Genomic DNA, 22,320 nt, shown 5'->3' on the forward strand with positions numbered 1-22,320 from the left:
TCTGCTATTAATTTTCTGTTGTATCAGCAGCATTCCTGATTGAGTGTATTTTTTCTTGCAGAAATCGAAGACAGATGCTGTGTATGAAAATTTTCCCAAAAAACGATGATTAAATACACTTCAAATGCACATTACAGTTGTTATTGTATTGTTTAAAATGTTGTTTCTCTGTATTAGTTTAATTTATCGGTGCTCTATTAGCATCCAGAAACTCAACTAAAATATTTTTATCTTATATGGAAATTTACCAAAGTTTCATTATTAAACATTGATCCCACCCTTTACTGTTTCTTTTGTCTATCAATTATTGCCTTCCCTCCTTTATTTATTTAAATAAGCACACAGACACTATGCTGGATATTTTATATTTTGGATAAATGTTGCACAAGCACGTCAACGCTCTATAGTGTCCAAAGCAGAAAATCACATCTCTCTAATAACCGCTCTAATATTCGCTAAAAGACTGTAAGTCATTCTCACCTGACCATTCCGCTGCCTCCTCTTGCGTGTTTGTAATAACAAACTCAATTAAACACAGATTAGGCCTACATAAAAAATGTCATATTAACGTCTTATATCGGCTGTGCCTGTACACGTAGGCTAATCTTGCCCTTCCGTCAAGACAGATAGACCTGAATCTGTTGAGTTAAAGACAGTTATTATTGCTAGTGATTGGCTGAAATTGTTTTTAATGATATTTTTGATTAATACACCGTATTAGGATTGTTGATGTAATGTTATGAATGTCACATTTATTAATTTTTTTGAATATTTTATGATTGTAAAAGACTGACTTGCCATTGAAGAAACATATTTTACTGCCACTGTCCCACTGAGTGTGCTTAGACTCTATAATTTTACCTGTCATCCTTTACTTATTTATTTGCAGATGTTACTTGTCAATCCGGACTTTAAATTAAACTAATGTAAACTGTTTACAAAACACCTTGACTGACAAAAAAGTCTCTCAACTTCCTTGACAAGAATAACCTCTGATTCCCTTTCTTACAGATAAGATGCACTACCAGAGAAATTCAGTTTACAATCATAGTTCTCTTCACAATTTCACAGGTTGATCACAGAATAACTGTGAGGGATTCTGGGTGATTTAAAATCAATTCAGAGATGGACTGATTAAACAATCCCTTAGAATCTTCAAAAGAAGTTGCTTTGTAATACAAGCACTTTTAACAATTATCTGTATCGTACGGCCCAGTATTTTCATGTCTGACTATAAAGTCTCAAAACTAATTTAGGCCATGATACTAACGTATGTACAAGAGAACTACAGATGCAAAATACATGCATTTCATTTACTTCTGTAATTAAATGTGGTTTAATCTGTTGGTGGACAGACAGGTTCTGCATGAACATGTAGTATTAAGTGTGTGGTTGTTTTCAGAGTGCTTTTAAGTGTGTCTGCATGCAGATGAAGGGCTTTTCAAAAAATCCAGTTTTTGCTTAGTTCAGTTCATTCTAATTACATCATCATGACAAATTCACAGATTACAGCTGTTATTAGTTAATTAGACCCATTTTAATGGCATCTAGCACATGAACATACAGAGCTCGTTCAAGCTTCTTTGCATTGTAAGAAGACATTCATATATTCATTCATACATTCATATATTCATTCATATATTCATACTCTGGAAACAGCTCTGATAAACCTGAGAGATTTGCACAGTTACAGGTCTTTTCCATTGTTCAGACAAACATGACATTTAAACTGGGGTCAACATACTTTTCCTGTTCAAGTGCAGACGATCATTTCCATCACACAGTGATAATATTCTACAACACAAACACATAAGCAAAACAATAATTCCCAGAAAAAAAATTCCCCATGAATGATGTATAAATAATGACATTGAGAATATTATTAAAAACCAAATAACTCTGAATCAGTATTCTATTAATGTTACTGGAAGAAAATCTTGCCAGAACATTAATTAAAGTTCTGAGAACATTCTCTTTTCACGTCGTGCCCACGTTGTTTAAATAGCAAATGCACTCACGCCCATCTGTTCGCACATGGGCGTGCTGGTCTGAAAATGTGTTGTGTTCAGGTGCGTTGTTGGTGTGTTGCTATTTTGAGGCAACTGAAAAGGATTCCATCATTGACCAACTGAAACCTGGGCTGCGTTTAGCCCCGACAAAACATTTTTTAAACGGAAACGATGGTGTGTTGAACACCCTGTTCTGATGACACAAGAGTTGCAACTATGGCAGCTAAGAAGGCCATTCTTTGTGTTCTTTTTGAAGAATTGATATGCTATATTTTTACTATAAAACTCTTACGACAAGCATGTCTTCTAATATCTTCAATTGTTGCGTATACCAAGCTGCAGTGGACACATTTGTAAACGACTTTACTTGGACCCATTGTGCGAGCTGTCTCTTTAATACCGCGTGGTTTATATACATGTTGATGCTGATTGGGCTGACATTTTTGACACACCCACCAAACAAGAGAAAACATATCTCAAACCCCGTTGCACATCGTTTCCAGGAAACATGTCGTTCAACCTGGAAACCGTAGCAAAATGTTGTGCACCGGTTTGAGATTGAACGTGCCCCTGGTCTAAAGTCAATGGTGCAGTATTTTTTTTTCTTTTGTTATTTAAAGGGGGTGTGAGTAATATGCACTTATAGGCGAGGTACAACCCTTTTAGACCATGCACCTGGTGTGCCCACCATTTGTCCTGTCGTTAAACTAGCAAAAGTGGATTTGGACATGCCCTAAGTGCACCTGCGCCATGTTCTTCAGACCATGTGCTTAGATTGTTAAAATAGGGCCCTTAATCTGATTAAGGACACCCCATCAGTGACAATCATCTGCTGCGTCTCTGTCCGATTAAGGACACCTCATTATCTTCATCCATCTGTTTAGATATCCTCAAGAGCCACTCCTTCTTCATTCTCCTGAAAGAAAGAAACAGAAAAAGGAAAAACAAATCATCAGGATTAATGATTCAGTTACACAAACACAAAACCCTTAGTTATAAGGTTAACAAAGTACACTTAGTCAAACATGGGTTACTAGAAAAAACCTTAAAGGAACACTCCACTTTTTTTGAAAATAGGCTCATTTTCCAACTCCCCTAGAGTTAAACAGTTGAGTTTTACCGTTTTGGAATCCATTCAGCCGACCTCCGGGTCTGGTGGTACCACATTAGCGTAGCTTAGCATAGTTCATTGAATCCGATTAGACCGTTAGCATCTCGCTTAAAACTGACCAAAGAGTTTCAATATTTTTCCTATTTAAAACTTGACTCTTCTGTAGTTACATCGTGTACTAAGACTGACGGAAAATGAAAAGTTGCGATTTTCTAGTTCGATACTCTCACACAATGATACTCTCATTCCGGCGTAATAATCAAGGAACTTTGCTGCGTACCATGGGTGCAGCAGGCGCAATGATATTACACAGCGCCTGTGACCCCCTGCTTGATCATTACGCCGGAATGAGAGTATAGTTCCTAGCCATATCGGCCTAGAAAATCGCAACTTTTCATTTTCCGTCGGTCTTAGTACACGATGTAACTACAGAGTCACGTGTTAAATAGGAAAAATATTGAAACTCTTTGGTCATTTTTAAGCGAGATGCTAATGGTCTAATCGGATTCAATGAACTATGCTAAGCTATGCTAAAAGTGGTACCGCCAGACCCGGAGATTGGCTGAATGGATTCGAAAATGGTAAAACTCGACTGTTTAACTCTAGGGGAGTTGGAAAATGAGCCTATTTTCAAAAAAAGTGGAGTGTTCCTTTAAGGTCATCATTAAGTATTTCCTCTTAATTGATTTAGTGTTTCCTTAAGTTCTGTTACACGTTGCAAAGTTCTTAGTGACAAAACAACTCCCTCAAATCGTCCACTGAACTCAAATGCAATGGCTGATTTCATGTTAATTAAGGAGGAGGAAGTACAGAGGTGCATTTTAGTGATAGAAATAAAGTCCTAAATTTTAACAGTATGATCTGCTTTCAAACAATGTGTACTGTGAAAAGCGCTTTAAAAATACAATAAAATTGAATATATGAGCAGCTTTCCACTGTGCACTTGACAGCAACATTTGTAAATTATTTTTTTATTATCTTGCATGCTCAAGTTCAAGGCGGAAGTCCAAAACAGTAAATCTGTGTTTTAATTTTAGTGTATGAAAAATGATGCAACAGCGATGGATATTGCGCAGTTTCCTTAAATTTGGCATACTTTTTCTAACTGTCAAACAGCAAAATAAACTTTAATTTAAATACATTAACAATGATTCAGGACAAATACAATGTAATTTAATGGAAAATTCTGTGACGTGGCAGGATTTTAAGCAGCATCTGAGCGGTGCTCTGTCGACATGCATACAACTCAGATTTCGGATTTTAGGACATTTGTGTTTTTTTAGGACAATTTGTGCCTTTAGTAATCTCCATAACTCAAATATTGTTGTATTCAACTGTAGTAAAAGTTAAACATGTTTAAAAGTAAGCAGTTGGTTATGTTGTGTTTATGGGAGATGCTGTAATTTTTGCCATGTTAACGTGAAATGCTTAGAATAAACACTTAAGTAAATAAGTCCTTTGCCTCAGGGAAATTTTCCCCTTAGGGATAAACTCGCTTAAGGGTTTTCATGCAACCAGGCCCTGATACACACCACTTACAGATGTCAGTCTTTTATAAAATTTGTTTTATTGCAGACAGACAGATTCAGAGCTCACAGTATCTCACCTGATCATCGCCAGCTGTCCTGTTTCCTGTTTGAACAATAACAACAAACTATTATTTTGGTCAATTAGAATAAAAATACATACTTTTACATAGTTTTAAAGATTGTTTTTGCACAATAAATCGCATATTTACATTTTGTACAATCAGCTGTATACAGTACTTGCCTTGTTTCCTAGATCTCCAGTGGCGATAGAAAACCAAACCAACAGCAGCGAGCAGCAGAAGAAGAAGAAAAACAACTATTCCTGCTACAGCACCTGGAGACAGACCTGAATCTGGAACAGCTGGAGACAGACAGTCATTATTACTGGAGATCAACTGATAATCATCTCTACCAATACTTCTGAATGACATTTACATATTTCTATTTTCAGTAGAAAGTTCTATGATATTGATTTATTCAGTAAATGGCGCCACCTGGTGTTTTTTTTTTTTTTTTTTTTTTTTTAGCAACAGCAGCTAAAACAGTGGATTCACATGAAAACTGACTAATATTGTGCATTTTTCTTTATTAGTAACAATAGACTTCAAAATTGTAAAACTCGCAATGACAAAACTGTGAAAATTGTCTGTCACTTTGATGTGCATAAGTTGATAGAGATGATCCGCAATGAAAACACTTACTGAGAGGACTATTTCAAACTGTATTCTAAAACTACTCAAGTGAAAATTAACTGAATCATTAAATGATACACACCAGTGACAGAAACACTGAAGCTCCTAATGATGCTGAATCTGCTGCTGTTGATCCATAGTTTATATTCTCCAGAGTCTGTGTTTCTGGTGTTTGTGATGGTCAGAGATCCAGTCTGATTCACTTTAAGTCTGTCTCTGAATCTCTCATCACACTGATCATCTGTACAGATCTTACTCTGATCTCCAGTGATTTCAGCAATTAGAGTGTCATTAAAATACCACATCATATCTTTTGGTTTTCTTACTTCACCAGGATCTAAAGTAACAGATTCTCCCTCCTTCAGTGACTTTCTCTTCATTTTATTTTGTTCAGCAGCAGAAACACCTGAAACACAAACCAACAGATGATTGAATGATCTTGTTTTGGGGGGAAAGACACATAACATGTGGATATGAAAAAAATAAAACATGCTTTGACTTTCAGTTTGAAAAGGAACATTTATCCACATTCTGTGATTAAGAATATATTTTAAGTCACTTTTACTTATATAGTGCTTTATACAATACAAGCTTTTACATCACAACCTCTTTATTTTTGATTGCTGGGGAAAAAAAAAACTGATGAGAAACTGTTCAGAACAAAACTGAATGATAAAACAACCAACCAGTGGAAGAGCAAAATGTGTTTAAAGAGGACAAATTATGCTTTTTTTCATGTTCATCTTTCTTTAGTGTGTAATGATGCTGTTTGAGCAAGAAAAAGCTCTGCAAAGTCCCTCCAGCAGGAGTTATTCTCTATACCAATGTCACTGTTTCTGAACTCCCTGAAACGCCTCCATTGTAGTCTTGAGATTTCTTCCAGGAAAAAACACTTCACAATATTCCTCATTTAAACAATTCCCATCCAAGGCATATGCAGAATAAAGGGGCGGAGCCTGGTTGAGTTAGTAGCGTGTTTTAGCCATGTCCAAGAGAAACTGTTTTTTCCACCCCAAGTCCAAATTTCCCTCTTCTACGTTTCTAACTTAGGAAACAGTGGTTAAAATGTATTTTTAACACTATTCCTCAACTGTACAACCTTTTTCAACGCGTTCTTCAAACAGCTGTGGTAAGTCGGATCAGTCTACAAACACGGTGAGTCATGTCATCCTCTCCCAGCATTGCTACCTGTTCCATTTGCCACATGTTTACCATAGCTCTCTCTGTCAGTGATGAGGGATTTACATGTCATAAATGTAGGGAAATAGTCAGGCTGACAGAGAGAATCTCAGAATTAGAGACACGCATCCAAACTTTAATCGAGGATAGTAAGAATGCAAGGGCTTCAGATACTGTTTTGGATGCGACTAGCTTAGTGAACTCTGTACATTGTTTGGTTCCGGCTGTAGAGCCCGTGCAGCAGGGCACTTGGGTAACGGTGAGGCGGCCTAGCCGCGAAAAACACCACTCTTCCGTTCCAATAAGAACATCAAACAGGTTCTCCCCACTCAGTGATACACCCACTGAGAATCCTGTTGAAAGTGCCCTAGTTATTGGCGATTCTATTACACGGAACGTGAAAATAGAGACACCAGCCACCATAGTCACATGTTTGCCGGGAGCCAGAGCACCTGACATCAAAGCAAATTTAAAAGTGCTGGCTAATGCTAATCGTAAATACTCTAAGATTATTATTCACGTCGGCACTAATGATGTTCGACTTCGCCAGTCGGAGATCACTAAAATTAACATTAAAGAGGTGTGTGAACTCGCAAGTACAATGTCAGGAGAAGTAATTTGCTCTGGCCCCCTTCCTGTTCGTCGGAGTGATGAGATAGTTAGCAGATTATCATCACTCAATGGCTGGCTGTCTAAGTGGTGTCCGCAAAATAATATAGGTTTCATAGATAATTGGAAAAGTTTTTGGGGCAGACCTGACCTGTTAAAAAGAGATGGTATTCATCCCTCCCGGGATGGTGCTGCTCTTCTCTCTAGTAATATGGCACATAGTCTTAGAACTGAAACATGACAAACTGGGGCCCAGGTCAGAAAGCAGCAGACAAACTGGCTAAACCGACCGTCTGCTAGCTGCCTCACGTTACAGAAGTCAGAAAATTCAGATAACTCTCAACACATAGAAACTCTTACACCTAGATATTTTCAAATAGAGACTGTGTCTGTACCCCGAATTAGTAAAAACAAAAAACTTCCAAACCCATTTAATGGTAAAAATTTAATTGATGTTCAACAAATAAAAAATAGAGATAATAATGCTAAACAAATGATAAAACTCGGGTTGTTAAATATTAGATCCCTTTCTTCAAAATCACTTATTGTTAATGATATTATCAAAGATAATAATCTAGATGTGCTGTGTTTGACAGAAACTTGGCTAAAACCGGACGATTACATTACTTTAAATGAGTCTAGTCCTCAAGGTTATGATTATCGACACAATGCCCGTCAGAAAGGCAAAGGGGGAGGTGTTGCTGTAATCTATAGTAATATTTACAGTATTAGTCAGAAGTCTTTCAAATATAATTCCTTCGAAACTATGGTACTTTACGTAACATTATGTAAGTTGACATTTGTGCTGGCTACTGTATACAGGCCACCAGGACACAATACAGACTTTATCAAAGAATTTGCTGACTTTCTATCAGAGTTAGTACTAGCTGCAGGTAAAGTCCTTTTTGTTGGTGATTTTAATATTCATGTAGATAATAAAAAAGACGCATTAGGATTGGCATTTGCAGATATTCTAAACTCTATTGGTGTTAGACAACATGTGTCAGGACCCACTCATTGTCATAATCATACTTTAGATCTAATATTGTCACATGGAATCGATATTGATGCTGTTGAAATTCTGCAGCAGAGTGACGACATCTCAGATCATTATCTAGTCTCGTGTATACTACATTTAGTCAAGGCGGCTAAACTGCCTCCATGCCATAAATATGGTAGAACCATCACTTCTACCACTAAAGATTGCTTTATAAATAATCTTCCTGATCATTTTCATCGCCTTAGCATACCAGACAGCTTAGAAGACCTCGATGTTGCAACAGAAACTATTGCCTCCGTCTTTTCCAGCACATTAGACTCAGTTGCTCCTTTGCGTTTAAAAAAGATTAAGGAAATTAATCCAATGCCATGGTACAATGACCACACTCGGGCCCTAAAGTTAGCAGCCAGAAAAATGGAGCGCAGCTGGAAGAAATCAAAACTAGAAGTATTTCGTATTTCGTGGAGAGAGAGAATGATTGAGTACAGAAAGGCCTTAAAATCTGCTAGATCTGCCTATTTTTCAAAACTCTTAGAAGAAAATAAACACAACCCTAGGTATTTATTTGATACAGTGGCTAAATTAACAAGAAATAAAGCTTCAACTTCTGATGTTTCCAAAGAGCACAGCAGTAATGACTTTATGAACTTCTTTACTTGCAAGATTGATAATATTAGAGAAAAAATAATAACCATGCAACCGTCTACTACAGTATCGTGTCAGATAGTGCATTGTAGTGTCCCTGAGGAAAAATTCAATTCATTTACTGCTTTAGGAGAGGAAGAATTGTCTAAACTTGTTAAATCATCAAAATCAACAACATGTATGTTAGACCCTATACCGACTAAGCTATTGAAAGAAATGCTTCCAGAGGTCATAGACCCTCTTCTCAATATCGTCAATTCATCTTTATCATTAGGATACGTACCAAAAACTTTTAAGCTGGCTATTATTAAACCTCTTATTAAAAAACCACAACTTGATCCTAGAGAATTAGTCAATTACAGGCCGATCTCAAATCTCACTTTTCTGTCAAAAATACTAGAAAAGGCAGTATCATCACAGCTATGTTCCTTTTTAGAAAGAAATGGTATCTGTGAGGATTTCCAGTCAGGATTTAGACCGTACCATAGTACTGAGACTGCTCTCATTAGAGTTACTAATGATTTGCTCTTATCATCAGATCGTGGTTGTATCTCTCTATTAGTGTTACTGGATCTTAGTGCAGCATTTGACACTATTGATCACAATATTCTTTTAAATAGACTCGAAAATTATGTTGGCATTAGTGGAATTGCATTGTCATGGTTCAAATCATACTTATCTGACCGTTATCAGTTTGTAGTAGTAAACGAAGACATGTCATATCGATCACAAGTTCAATATGGAGTACCACAAGGCTCAGTACTAGGACCGTTACTGTTCACTCTGTACATGCTACCCTTGGGAGATATCATTAGGAAGCATGGCGTTAGTTTTCACTGTTACGCTGATGATACTCAGCTCTATATTTCTTCGCGCCCTGACGAAACTTACCAATTCACAAAATTAACGGAGTGCATAGCTGATATAAAAAATTGGATGACCAGTAATTTCCTACTACTAAATTCAGAAAAAACAGAGATTCTAATTTTTGGACCAAAAACTTCTTCACGTAATAACCTAGAATATTGTCTAACACTTGATGGCTGCTCTGTTAAGTCTTCGTCGTCAGTTAGGAACCTAGGTGTGCTCTTTGATACCAATCTTTCATTTGAAGGCCATGTTACTAGCATCTGTAAAACCGCATTCTTCCATCTTAAAAATATATCTAAACTACGACATATGCTCTCAATGAAAAATGCAGAACAGTTAGTTCATGCGTTCATGACCTCAAGGCTAGATTACTGTAACGCTCTACTGGGTGGTTGTTCTGCTCGCCTGATAAATAAACTACAGCTCGTACAAAATGCAGCAGCTAGAGTTCTTACTAGAACCAGGAAGTATGACCATATTAGCCCAGTTCTGTCAACACTGCATTGGCTTCCTGTTAAACATCGTATAGATTTTAAAATCTTGCTAATTACTTACAAAGCACTAAATGGTTTAGCTCCCCAGTACCTGAGCGAGCTCCTAATTCATTATAGTCCTTCACGTCTATTGCGATCTCAGAATTCAGGCCAGCTGATAATACCTAGAATATCAAAATCAACTGCAGGTGGTAGATCCTTCTCCTATTTGGCACCTAAACTCTGGAACAATCTTCCTAGCATTGTTCGGGAAGCAGACACACTCTGTCAGTTTAAATCTAGACTAAAAACGCATCTCTTTAACCTGGCATACACATAACACATTACCAATTTATATTTCCAAATCCGTTAAAGGATTATTAGGCTGCATAAATTAGGTCAGCCGGAACCGGGAACACTTCCTATAACACCTGATGTACTCGTTACATCAGAAGAAGAATGGCATCTACGCTAATATTAGTCTTTCTGTTTATCCCGAGGTTCACCGTAGTCAACCGGATCCGGGCCGTATCCAGGTGAGACCAAGGACCTGCACCTTGACACGACCACAACGCAGCCCTGAAGTATCAGCAGAGATTGAGTCAACTAGATCATCCCCTGTGAAGGCCTCATCGACACGACAGCCACGACACAGTTCCTCAACAACCGTCCATACCGGCGTGATGAATACGATCCTCAATTGGATGGAACTGAAATAAATACTTTTAATGTTGCGATCCTATTGGACTTATGATAGCAACCTGAATTGTAACAAAGCACTGTTGGCCAGAGGAGAACTGGCACCCCGACTAAGCCTGGTTTCTCCCAAGGTTTTTTTCTCCATTTTAACACCAATTTGCCACTTGTCTGCCACCTGATGTCACCTGATGGAGTTTGGGTTCCTTGCCGCTGTCGCCTCTGGCTTGCTTAGTTGGGGACACTTGACTTGACATTTTGATATTCAACAGTGCTTTTGATCTGCCTGCATTGACACTATTCTTTAAGAGCTGCTGTGCAGTCAAACAATGTACCAGTTATCAATGTAAAGCTGCTTTGACACAATCTACATTGTAAAAAGCGCTATATAAATAAAGGTGACTTGACTTGACTTGACTACAACCACAACCTTTTGTTGTGTTCAATGTTTTTCTAACAAATGGTTTTTGTACCAATGCAGGTCAGATGTTATAAATGCCAAAGTTATAACATCACATCTAAAATGTAAGAGAGGTATAAAATAAAGAATTACCACTGTGATGCATCCTGCACAAGTCATGTTTGCAAAGGTAGATCAGGTCGATCAGCTCGTTCTTCTTAACTGTCACTATTGGACTCAGAGTAGCTACAGTTGTGTTAACAGCGTCTCAGGAAGGCTCCGCAGCTAATACTCACTAGTTATAGTAAGAGGAGTTACATTTCTGACATATGCTCTAAGTAAGCGGTAGACCAATCACAACACACTGGGGCTGGCTGACCAATCAGAGCAAACTGTGCTTTTTGGAAGGCAGGTTTAAATGAAACCGAAACTAACACAGAGCATCCAAACAGGGATCGCAGCACTGTAAAATGATATTTTTAGAAAATAATGTTTTTACAGGTAAAGGAAAAAAAAAAAAACCTCTTGTCAATGCAAAATAATTCAATAAACACATTTTTGATGTGGTTTAAATGTACAAGACTTGCTTTTAAACATAATGACTCACCAATGACAGTTACACTGAAGACATGTTCACTGTCACTGCTGCCACTGCTGATGATCTTCAGATTATAAACTCCAGAGTGTGTGTTTGTGATGTTTGTGATGGTCAAAGATCCAGTCTGATGATCCAGCTTCAGTCTGCCTCTGAATCTCTCATTACCTTCATCACACTGAACATCGGTACAGGTTTCACTTTTTCCATTGAATTGAGTGATGAGAGTGTCATTAAAATACCATCTAATTCTGTCTTGTTGGTCTGTTTGAACACCGGTGTTTAGAGTGACTGAATCTCCTTCCATCACAAACACTCCATCTGTATCAACACCAAACACACATTAAGAAATGAGCAGTTAATTATAAGCCAATGAAAATTACAGAACAGGAAAGTGCAGTGAAAATGTTTTTCTACAGATCATAAAGATTGAGTAGAGAAATATGTCACGCAAACAAATAGCAGAAGAACATCACTGATTTACACATTCACTCATCAGACAGATACATGCAGCCCACATGGAATTCATATTTCGCCCCCTCCCTATCTGTGCATTTACACAGCCAATTATTCTCATACTCAGAATCAAAATTTCACCACATTCAGATTAAGATAATGTCAAGTTTTTTCTACAAAATGTTATTTATCCAGTTGTTTGAATCTCCCACATAAATAACATGTCATGGACAAAACCAAGCACCGCCCGATTTATTCTTGTCCAGATGCCGTCTCACACTGATATACGTCACAATAGTAAAGAAAAGACTATCACAACTTCTGTTTCGTGTCAACTTTAAGCAATAAATATAATGGATGCACTGTTTTTGGAATACTTTTCCAATGACAAGCTACATTGTGTTCTGCTTTGCAGAAATCACAGTCTGAGTGCAAAGATGCTGCTGGTGTTGTGCGGCTGCTGTACATTACGCATCGTTTCACCATCAAAATGACTGTTAAATGTGCTAGTATTCAAAGGTGCCTTTGTCTCTGATGCACAAAAAACAAAAGACAAAAAAAAAAAAAAAAAAAAAAAATAGAAAAACATACACTCATTTTATAAAAGACTGGCATCTGTAAGTCCTATCCTATTCAACTTGCGGAATGAACGAAGCGCCAGTTACATTTTTTCTGTAAGTTGAATAGGGAAGGCGTGGGACATACAGCGTAAGCTTTTTGAAGAATACGAAAGTACGGTTTTGGCAGAAGCACTTGGAAGGCGATCATTTGTTTATATAAAGCATATACATTTACATTTTTTTTCGAAAATGACAGATCGTTTCGCTAGATAAGACCCTTATTCCTCGTCTGGTATCGTTTAAAGCCCTTTGAAGCTGTACTGAAGCTATAATTTTGACCTTCAACCGTCCTGAGGCCATTGAAGTCCACTATAAGGAGAATTATCCTGGAATGTTTTCATCAAAAACTTTAATTTCTTTTCGACTGAAGAAAGAAAGACATGAACATCTTGGATGACATGGGGGTGAGTAAATTATCAGGAAAATTTTATATGAAAGTGAACTAATCCTTTAACTGCGATTTGATAAGGGTGCACTTATCGCACTTTCGTTTTTAGTAAATTTGACAAATTTGCCAAAGCAATGGCGTAGAACAACATTGGGATATTTTTATGTAATTACAAGAAGTTTTAAAATATTTTCAGTTTATTATGAAATGGTGGTGGCACAGATAAAGTGCAGGCAGTTGAATAACTCAAAAATGCTTCAACCAGACCGAATGAAATGAGTCTATGCAGGACTGCTGTGTGCGTGAACTTGCTGTCAGAGACAAAAGAGATGTGGTATCAGTGAATTGATAATGCAGAAAAGCGGTATTGAACCGTTCAAATATTTCAGTTGATATGCACTGATTTTTTATTTTTGACAACACTATCAAGAAGCCTAAAGGATTAAGGGATTTTGAAAAAACAATCAGGGCTGGAGCAACAGAAGCCACCTCCTCACTCCTCACCTCCAAACGCATTGCTTCGATTCAGAAGGCTTTTCAAACAATGACTCACCACGGATGGTAACACTGAAGATCTTTTCACTCTCGCTTCTGCCGCTGCTGATCTTCAGTCGATAAACTCCAGCATCTGTGTTTCTGGTGTTTGTGATGGTCAGAGATCCAGTCTGATGATCCAGCTTCAGTCTGTCTCTGAATCTCTCAGTACCTCCATTACACTGAACATCTGTACAGGTTTTACTCTGTTCTCCATTGATTTGAGCGATGCGAGTGTCATTAAAATACCATCTAATTCTTTCTTGTTGGTTTGTTTGAACACCAGTGTGTAGAGTGACTGAATCTCCCTCCATCACTGACACTTCATCTGAATCAACACCAAACACACCTAAAGAAGAAATGAACAGTTCATTAAGAGCTAAACAACATTATACAACAGGAAAGTGTTGTGAAAATGTTTTTGTACAGAATAGATCATAAAAAATTAGGTAGAGAAATATTACTGCATTCATAATGTAGCACATACAAACAAATAGTAGAGGAACATCATTGATTTACACATTCACACATCAGAAAAACATATACGAGTCTCAGTGTTTCCCACAGGATTTTGTGAGATTGTGGTGGGTGGACATTGGTCCCTCTAGGGGGGTCTGGGGGCTGACTGTCATTACCGAACGCAACGCGCTGTTTGAGTGCTGAACAGAGAATGACTGACAGCTGCAACGGAGGGAAGACAAGTTTCTGTGAACTTAAATTTAACGATGTACAATGTACATATTCTTCTGTCCCTCACATGAAGCTATGGAATGGCTTCAGATGACTTTGAGTGCACGAAAACTTAATTGGTGCTTTTGCTGCTCTATGACTCCCACTTTTGCTGTACAAAAGAGCGCAATTATTATAAATATCGCGACAGGCCTAATTTCCATTTAATTTTGAGACTGTGGCAGGACAAATTAGAATGTTTTTTTTTTAATTTGGTGCTGTCTTGAATAAGCTATTTCACATAACAGATGTTACATATTTGAACCCATTACATCAGGGACTGTATGATTTTGAGATCAATCTTTTCACACTGAGGTAGAATGAAGGACTAATGGGCAAATATTTAAAATGGTAAAAACATTCACTGATGCTCAAGCGAGATGCATGAAGTGCATTTTTGAATTGGATTATCTGGGTAAATCATCTTATTTTGTCTTGTAGTAAACATGTAAATGTATTAACAGTTTATGTACTTATGTAAAATACATAATCATTTAGAACGACTCACTGTATGATGGTATATTCTTTTTAAATGACGTTTTATAACAAATCGACCTGAGCATTCACCTTTTCCATATATAGCCTATATATTTTTTAATTATCACAAAACATAGGCGCTATGACATTTGTTTTATCGTGGACAAGAAGCAATATTGTAACAAATATATGCAAGTAAAAATAAAACTGATAAATGCATTTATGTCGAATATAAGATTTGAACTGATACAAAACATAAATGCGTCACTTTCACCTTATTGTTGACTGAAGGAGAGATTGTAACCTCGAATATGACATTAGTCAAGTACAACACACAAAGCAAAATACAAATGATAAATGTTTTTTCTGTCGAATATAAAGCAATAATATACAAAACAGCAATCACTTTCGGTTTCAGCGGAGGCCGGAGGTTTCTTTGTTGTTTTTTTACGTCGGCCGGACGTGACGATGTAGTACGTTTCGAGAAGAACCCAAGTACAGGTCTCTGCACTGATAATAAATCTGCATATTAGAATGATTTCTGAAGGATCATGTGACTGAAGACTGGAGTAATGATGCCGACAATTCAGCTTTTAAAGAGGGATAAATTCTATTTTAAAGTATATTAAAATAGAAAACCATTATTTTAAATTGTAATAATAGGCCTATTTCACAATATTACTGTTTTTTCTGTGTTTTTGATCAAATAAATGCAGACTTGATGAGCATGAGACTTTTCAAAAACATTAAAAATAGTAATGTTAACAAACTTTTGACCAGTACTGTATATCCCCATGCATGTGTTATTTTTTCTTTTGCCAAATTATTTTATTATATTTTTTTTTTTCACAGTTATTTTAAGAAGGCTTTGACATCCAAACGTAAGTGACATTGTATGAGCAATAATTTTATAAGATTTTATCAAAAAATTGCAAGAGAACCTTTCAAGAATAAGTAAAGGATAATACATTCTGTCGGTCATATAATGTACATTCTTTCTGTCCTGACACCTTTTTGTGATGACACCGGCTGAATGGACATTATTGCACTTATTACATGGCTAGATGATTGTTCAACTGACCAATAACAACTGAGTATTCCAGCAAGCTGTGTATTAATATTGTGTATATATTCTTCTCATTTTTAGGTCCTGAGTGCATATGGGGTGAAGATCAAGACAGAACCAAACTAAAGCTGGACTGTAATCTACTGGAGTCTGGACTATATGAAAGACTTCACAGTGACAACTACTGGCATGGATGCAGCATCACAAGTTTTTGAAAAGAGGGGCATTGTCTTCACCAAGAAAAAGTGTGGAGGATTCATCTGGCCTTCATCAGTCCCCATGAGGTGACTCCATGTAGAATGAATCAGCCTGTTTTAGGCCCCTGATAGACTGAAATCTTCACCTCATGTGAGTTGATATCATTTTAAACATTCTTAAAATGTTTTTTCTTGTGAATGTATTTTGTAGTATGTGTAAAACTGTTCCAATGAAAGAAACTTTTTTACCTTTAATGATTTTGTAATCAAGGTTGCCTGTGTTGGGCTTGTGTTTACAGGTTGTATAAGGCTAGAGCTGCAACAACTAATCAATAAAATCTAGGTAATATTATTGATAATGAACATAATCGTCAACAAATTTCATTAGCGCATCAAAACAAACAGCGCAGTAGAAAAAGAGCTAAATAATTCTGACTAAAATACACATTTTTCTAAAATAATTTGTTAGAAATTAAGTGTAGGTTTACAACCCTACATGTAACACAAGTAATTATATTTATGAGAGCAGTAACAGTAAAGGCACTATTGCTGGAATTGTCCATTAATACAATAAAATTACTCTGTTCAGATGCTTGCTCCTCATACCTCGTACAAGTTAACATTTTGTGCTTTTGGTTTTATTATTTTTAATTAAGTTGTTTTAATTTCTGTTATAAAATATAAATATAAATTATTTAGATTTGTCATCCAATTAATAAAAAAAATACATTGACAGATAAATTGGTTATCAAAATAATCATTAGTTGCAGCCCTACATAAGAAGGTAGGGGTATAATGCTGTGTATGTGCAATAAGTCATGTTTATTTGTACATGTAATTAATTTCTATAGAGATAATACATTATTACAGTGAAACAATTAGCTCTTTTTATTTTGTAAATTAGCAGAAATCCATCTCTACCACTGCACAGCAGTACTTTATCACCATTTTTTTTTAAGTTTCATCATAATCATTTTATGTCATGTGAGAACAATTGCAACAGTTCATATTTTCTTTCAGATGATGTAACTGCTGTAATAAAGCCTGTATCATAGAATATTACTTGTCATTCTGTTTTTATGTCATATATGTTTGTTGAATAAGTAGGCTTAAATGTAATTTTTAGGTACTTTAGCAAAACCATGGATAACTATGGTAATACAACCGTAGTTAATTTGTTGTACTTGAACCACGGTTTGAACCAAAAAACCATGGTTACTACAGTCATGGTTAATACAGTTTTACTGTAGTATTACTACAGTATTACTGTAGTAGAACCATGATATCAAAATGATCGCACCAAAAAACCACGGTTACTACAGTCATGGTTTACTACAGTTTTATTATAGTATTACTACAATATAACTTTAGTAAAACCATGGTATCAGAACCAAAAAAAAAGATCGCTGTACAAATCGAAAGTCAAAAGACAACGAGCACAGCGCAGAAAAGGGGCGGGGCTACATCAGGTCTATAGATCAAGAAAAACACACTTTAAAATACAAAGAATAAATGGATTTCTGTCGACTATTAAATTAGAGCAAATACAAAACATAAATGCGTTACTTTCGCCTTTATCGTTGGCTGAAGGAGAGATTCTACAAACCTAAATGTCTAACACTGGTCAAATGAAAACACACACTGCAAAATACAAATGATAACAGCATTTCTGTCAAACAGCCTATTTAGCATTAGAGTAGATACAAAACAACTGCGTCAGCAAGAAGAGAGATATAGGACAACACCTAAATTTCTTACCATGATCGAGTAAACACCAGAGCAGTAAGGGAAAACAAAGGAGAAGCTTCAATTTCATTATTTCTCCCAATAAAATCAATGCAGATTTTGATACATGAGAAATTTGAAGTTCTTTCCCCGTCAAGTGAAAGTGGTCAAGTAACAGTAGCTTGTTTGGTTGTCCAGGATTAGTTTACGCCATAGGTTTACGCACTCTAGCATGATGACGTAGTGACGTTTCTTCTTCTTCTTCTTCTTCTTCTTCTTCTTCTTCTTAATTTATTGGCGGTTGACAGACCAGCTTTCGGTGCATTACCGCCACCAACTGAACTGGAGTGTGGAGTATCGATGGGAAATGAGAAAAGCAAACAAACAAACAAACAACAACAACAAAAAAAACCCTATATTCTTAAATCAATTCCTGTTTCCTTTAAAAACCTCAGTATTGCATATTGCATAGGAATTCGTCCACTTTTTTAGCCAGAATATTTTCTAATGATATTGTATTATGCTCCATTTCCTTCATCTTATCCTTTAACTCTTGTCTTTTATTTTTATATGCTATGCAATTTATGAGAACATGTTCAACTGGTCCATTACACTTATTGCACTTCCCTGTAGGATGTTTATTGATTTTATGTAAACTATAATTTAACCCTGTGTGTCCTATGCGAGGTCTAAAAATTAATGATGATTCTTTCCTTCTTAATATTGAATTCCAATCTCCTTTTCCCACTTTTTTCTGAATCTGAAACAGGTGTCTCCCCTTCATCCCTCTTTCCCAACGCTTCTGCCAGATGTCATGTGCCGCCTTATGAATACACGTTTTTGCTTCTGATTTACTCATATCAATGTGAATCTCTACATTTCTGCTTTTAAGTGAGTTCTTTGCCAGAATATCTACCACCTCATTGCCCTCCACCTCTACATGTGCCGGAACCCAAAGAAATCTAATGTCATTTCCTTTTTTATTTAGCCTGTATAATGACTGTAAAATTTCAAATACAATATCTTGTCTACTATCAGAATGTCCAGATTGTAAACTTTCCAGGGCTGCCATAGAATCAGTACATATAACTGCTATCTCAATATTCATTTCCTCCACCCACTGTAAAGCAAGGAGAATTGCAACTAATTCAACTAATTCAATTCTAATTCTGATATTTTGGAATAAATACAGCTGCTCCAGTTTTGCCTGATAATGGATCTTTTGATCCGTCAGTAAAAATATGTATTATATCTCTATACTTCTTTACCATGTATTGCCGAACAACATATTCTTCTGATATTTTCTCATTCTCCTTCATTTCTTTGTGTAACTGAATGTCTATATAGGGCATTGGAAACATCCGTGGAGGAATAGCAGGCAATGACACAGTTTGGCTATAATTCCTCTGATCCATTCCCATTGATTGGGCTAATTGCGTACCTATCCATCCTATACTGCGATTATTTCCTTGAGTATGTTCCCAGCACTCATGAAATACATATCTAGTAGGGTGTGATTCCTTATGCCCTTTCAGTGTTACCCAGTATACAATAGACAAATGTTGACGTCTCACTGCTAAAGGCATTTCACCCACTTCCACTTGCAGCGCTGCAGCTGGGGATGTTTTAAACGCTCCACAACATATTCTAAGTGCCTGAGTTTGTACAGCATCAAGTTTCTTTAAAAGTGTTTCACATGCTGACCCATATGCTATTCTATTGCAGATCTTATAAGGGCACAATATGTGTTTCTTAGTGAGTTAAAGCTTGCACCCCACTCACATCCTACTAGACATCTCATTATATTTATTGTTTTCTTACATTTGGTCAGTAGCTTCTCTATATGAATACCGAATGTTAATTTCTCATCCAACCATACACCCAAGAACTTGATTTCAGTCACCTGCTTTAAAGGTTGGCCATATAATGTCAACTCTACTGGAATATGCTTCTTTTTTGAGAAACATATAACCTGTGTCTTTTCTACCGATAATCTGAATCCCCATCTCTTAGCCCAATCATCAACTTGGTTTATTGCTGTCTGAATTTTATTAACCGTATAAGTCACATTCCATCCTCTCTTCCACAATGCACCATCATCAGCATATATCAATCTTCCCATACTATTTTCTACCTGACTGAAGATGTCATTAATCATGATATTAAACAGGAGCGGGCTACAAACACTTCCCTGTGGCGTTCCATTTTCAATCTGATATTTGTTCGAGTGACTTGTTCCCACCCTGACTTGAATTGTTCTATTATATAAGAAGTCCAATACCCAATTATATGTTCTACCTCTAATACCTAAGGATTTCATTTTAATCAATAGACCATCTTTCCATAGCATGTCATACGCTTTCTCTATGTCGAAAAACACTGCTATAACTTTTTCTTTACTGATATGTGCCTTTCTTAAATCCGACTCTAGACATACCACTGCATCCATTGTATTTCTTCTACTACGAAAACCACTTTGATGTGGAGAAAACAAATCTCTTTTTTCAATATAATACATTAACCTATTCACTATCATATTTAATACTTCTAAAATTACTTTAAGTGCTTCATCAGATAGATGCTCAATCATACTATAACATATCTTAGTGACATTTCATCACTCTAATTTGCATTAAAATGACTTCCGGCTTCTGTTTGTGCAGAGCTGTGAAAATGTTATTTTATGTTCTTAGTATTTAATAATAACTTTAACTTGCAATGTGGTTTTGTTTGTCTAAAGATTTGAAGGCTGTTGAGCAGAACCATTTAATGTAGTTTACTATATATATATATATATATATATATATATAGGCTATATTTTTTTAAATGCATAGTATAATTTGGTTTCATTATTTTGGTTATGGCCATTAATCATCTGGGTGAATTTAAACATCAAGCTTTCATAGACACAAATGTGTAAGAGACCACTTTAGTTCAATTACAGACAAGTACAATTAAAAAAACAAGACAAATATAAAGCATTGTGACGTAAGCTGCTTTGAAACGATATGTATTGTGAAAAGCGCTATACAAATAAATGTGAATTGAATTGAACTGAACTAGTTGTCATTAGCCTCATCACAAAACATCACAGAAAGTCTTCTAAATCGCCAATAGAACATAATATTAAACTAAAAGGTCTTTACCTTTACTGAAAAGAACATAACAATTGATTTCAACATTTACACTGCATCTGAATATACTTCCATATGAGAGCGGGGCCAGTTTTTACTTGCAGCATCTTTAAAATGATTATGTGTCCAACTAAAATATGTACATACATTTCAGGATGTGGTTCATCCTTGAATAATCATTTTGAATCTAAAATGAACTGCTTTCCAAATATCACTTTCTAAAAAAGTGGTCTCTAGTCTTGGCTCAACGTCCCCAGTGAGGGGTAAATTGAGCCTTGGGCGAGGGTAAGTTGAGCCACATGGGGGTAGATTGTGCCACTGGTTATGCTGAAGAAAACTGAACATTTCCTCATGCTTTATCAATGCAAGATAAATTTAATAACAAATGATTTCTTCTGTTGTGTTCCTAACAACACGTGTCAGTCTCCGTTATAGGATTATTTTAACGGTGACGATAGAAATATGTATGGGAAATCTTTTCATGTGCTTTTCTGTAGGTTTTGATTGTTAAACTTTGTGACTAGTCATCAATATTATTATTTATAATTGCTATTATTCTTATGTTTATTATTGCTATTGCTATTATTTTGCTTTGGAGTTGTTTCTGTAGTTTTTTTTTAAGTAAAACTCATGTGGATGAGTCTTTAAAGTCTACAACTTTAAAAGCCTTTTTTTTTGTCTAAAATTCATGAAATGCAATGTAGAATTACTGTAAAATAATATAAGTAATCATAATAAGACCCCAGTCCTATCATTTTAACAAACATGTATCATCCAGCAGTTTAAAGATAACATCATGCTAACAGTATAGCCCCGTATTTATAACGTGTGATATTTTGATATTTCAAATTTGTCTGTAATTGTTCAGACACAAGAAACATGAGTTTCATAAAAAATAAAAACATAAAAAAGCACTTTGAACAGCAAAACAAAAAAAGCTTTTTTGAACTTGTAGATGAAAATGTTGTTATACCTATTATTTAATGGGCCTCTCTTCATCATAGGATGAGTAAAATGGATGTCTCTTCAAAAATGTTTATGGTTGCCTAGAAACAACCATAAACAAGGGTCAAAACACAGGGTCAAAAAAGTGTTTCCGCTTGCTACACTCTGTTTTAGCAGGCTTTACTGCCATCTAGTGGTAGCAAGTTTTCTTAGACAGCTGTGCAAGATCTGTGTGGAACGT

At 36.1% G+C, this 22,320-nt stretch overlaps 3 protein-coding genes across 5 annotated transcripts in view; 1 reads left to right on the top strand and 2 right to left on the bottom strand.

The window, feature by feature from the left end:
• LOC127519819 (natural killer cell receptor 2B4-like) overlaps window positions 1–22,320 on the bottom strand; it is a 176,199-nt gene that overhangs the window by 49,539 nt on the left and 104,340 nt on the right. The window lies entirely within an intron of this gene.
• LOC127519834 (SLAM family member 5-like) overlaps window positions 1–22,320 on the top strand; it is a 193,454-nt gene that overhangs the window by 5,473 nt on the left and 165,661 nt on the right. The window contains exon 6 of one of the 2 annotated variants that reach the window (XM_051907479.1): window positions 62–282. The exons of the other annotated variant lie outside the window; for it this stretch is intronic. Within the exon in view, the coding sequence (XP_051763439.1) occupies window positions 62–109 (48 nt within the window). The 3' untranslated portion in view covers window positions 110–282. Of the gene's footprint in view, window positions 1–61; window positions 283–22,320 lie in introns of those variants that run through there. 2 annotated transcript variants of the gene reach the window in all.
• Window positions 1,516–18,258, bottom strand: LOC127519779 (carcinoembryonic antigen-related cell adhesion molecule 1-like). Of its 2 annotated transcripts, XM_051907349.1 has the most exons (7): window positions 18,034–18,255; window positions 13,826–14,155; window positions 11,821–12,129; window positions 5,424–5,747; window positions 4,891–5,010; window positions 4,727–4,752; window positions 1,516–2,925 (listed from the first exon to the last, which is right to left on the bottom strand). In XM_051907349.1, exons 1-7 carry the CDS (start codon window positions 18,089–18,091, stop codon window positions 2,890–2,892), a joined length of 1,203 nt encoding a protein of 400 aa, XP_051763309.1. In that variant the 5' UTR covers window positions 18,092–18,255; the 3' UTR covers window positions 1,516–2,889. The 2 variants fall into 2 exon arrangements, with proteins under 2 accessions (XP_051763309.1, XP_051763310.1); XM_051907350.1 differs by lacking the exon at window positions 11,821–12,129 and having other exon boundaries at window positions 18,034–18,258.

This window comes from Ctenopharyngodon idella, chromosome 10 (assembly GCF_019924925.1).
Source record: "Ctenopharyngodon idella isolate HZGC_01 chromosome 10, HZGC01, whole genome shotgun sequence".
In the NCBI taxonomy this organism is placed as follows: domain Eukaryota; kingdom Metazoa; phylum Chordata; class Actinopteri; order Cypriniformes; family Xenocyprididae; genus Ctenopharyngodon; species Ctenopharyngodon idella.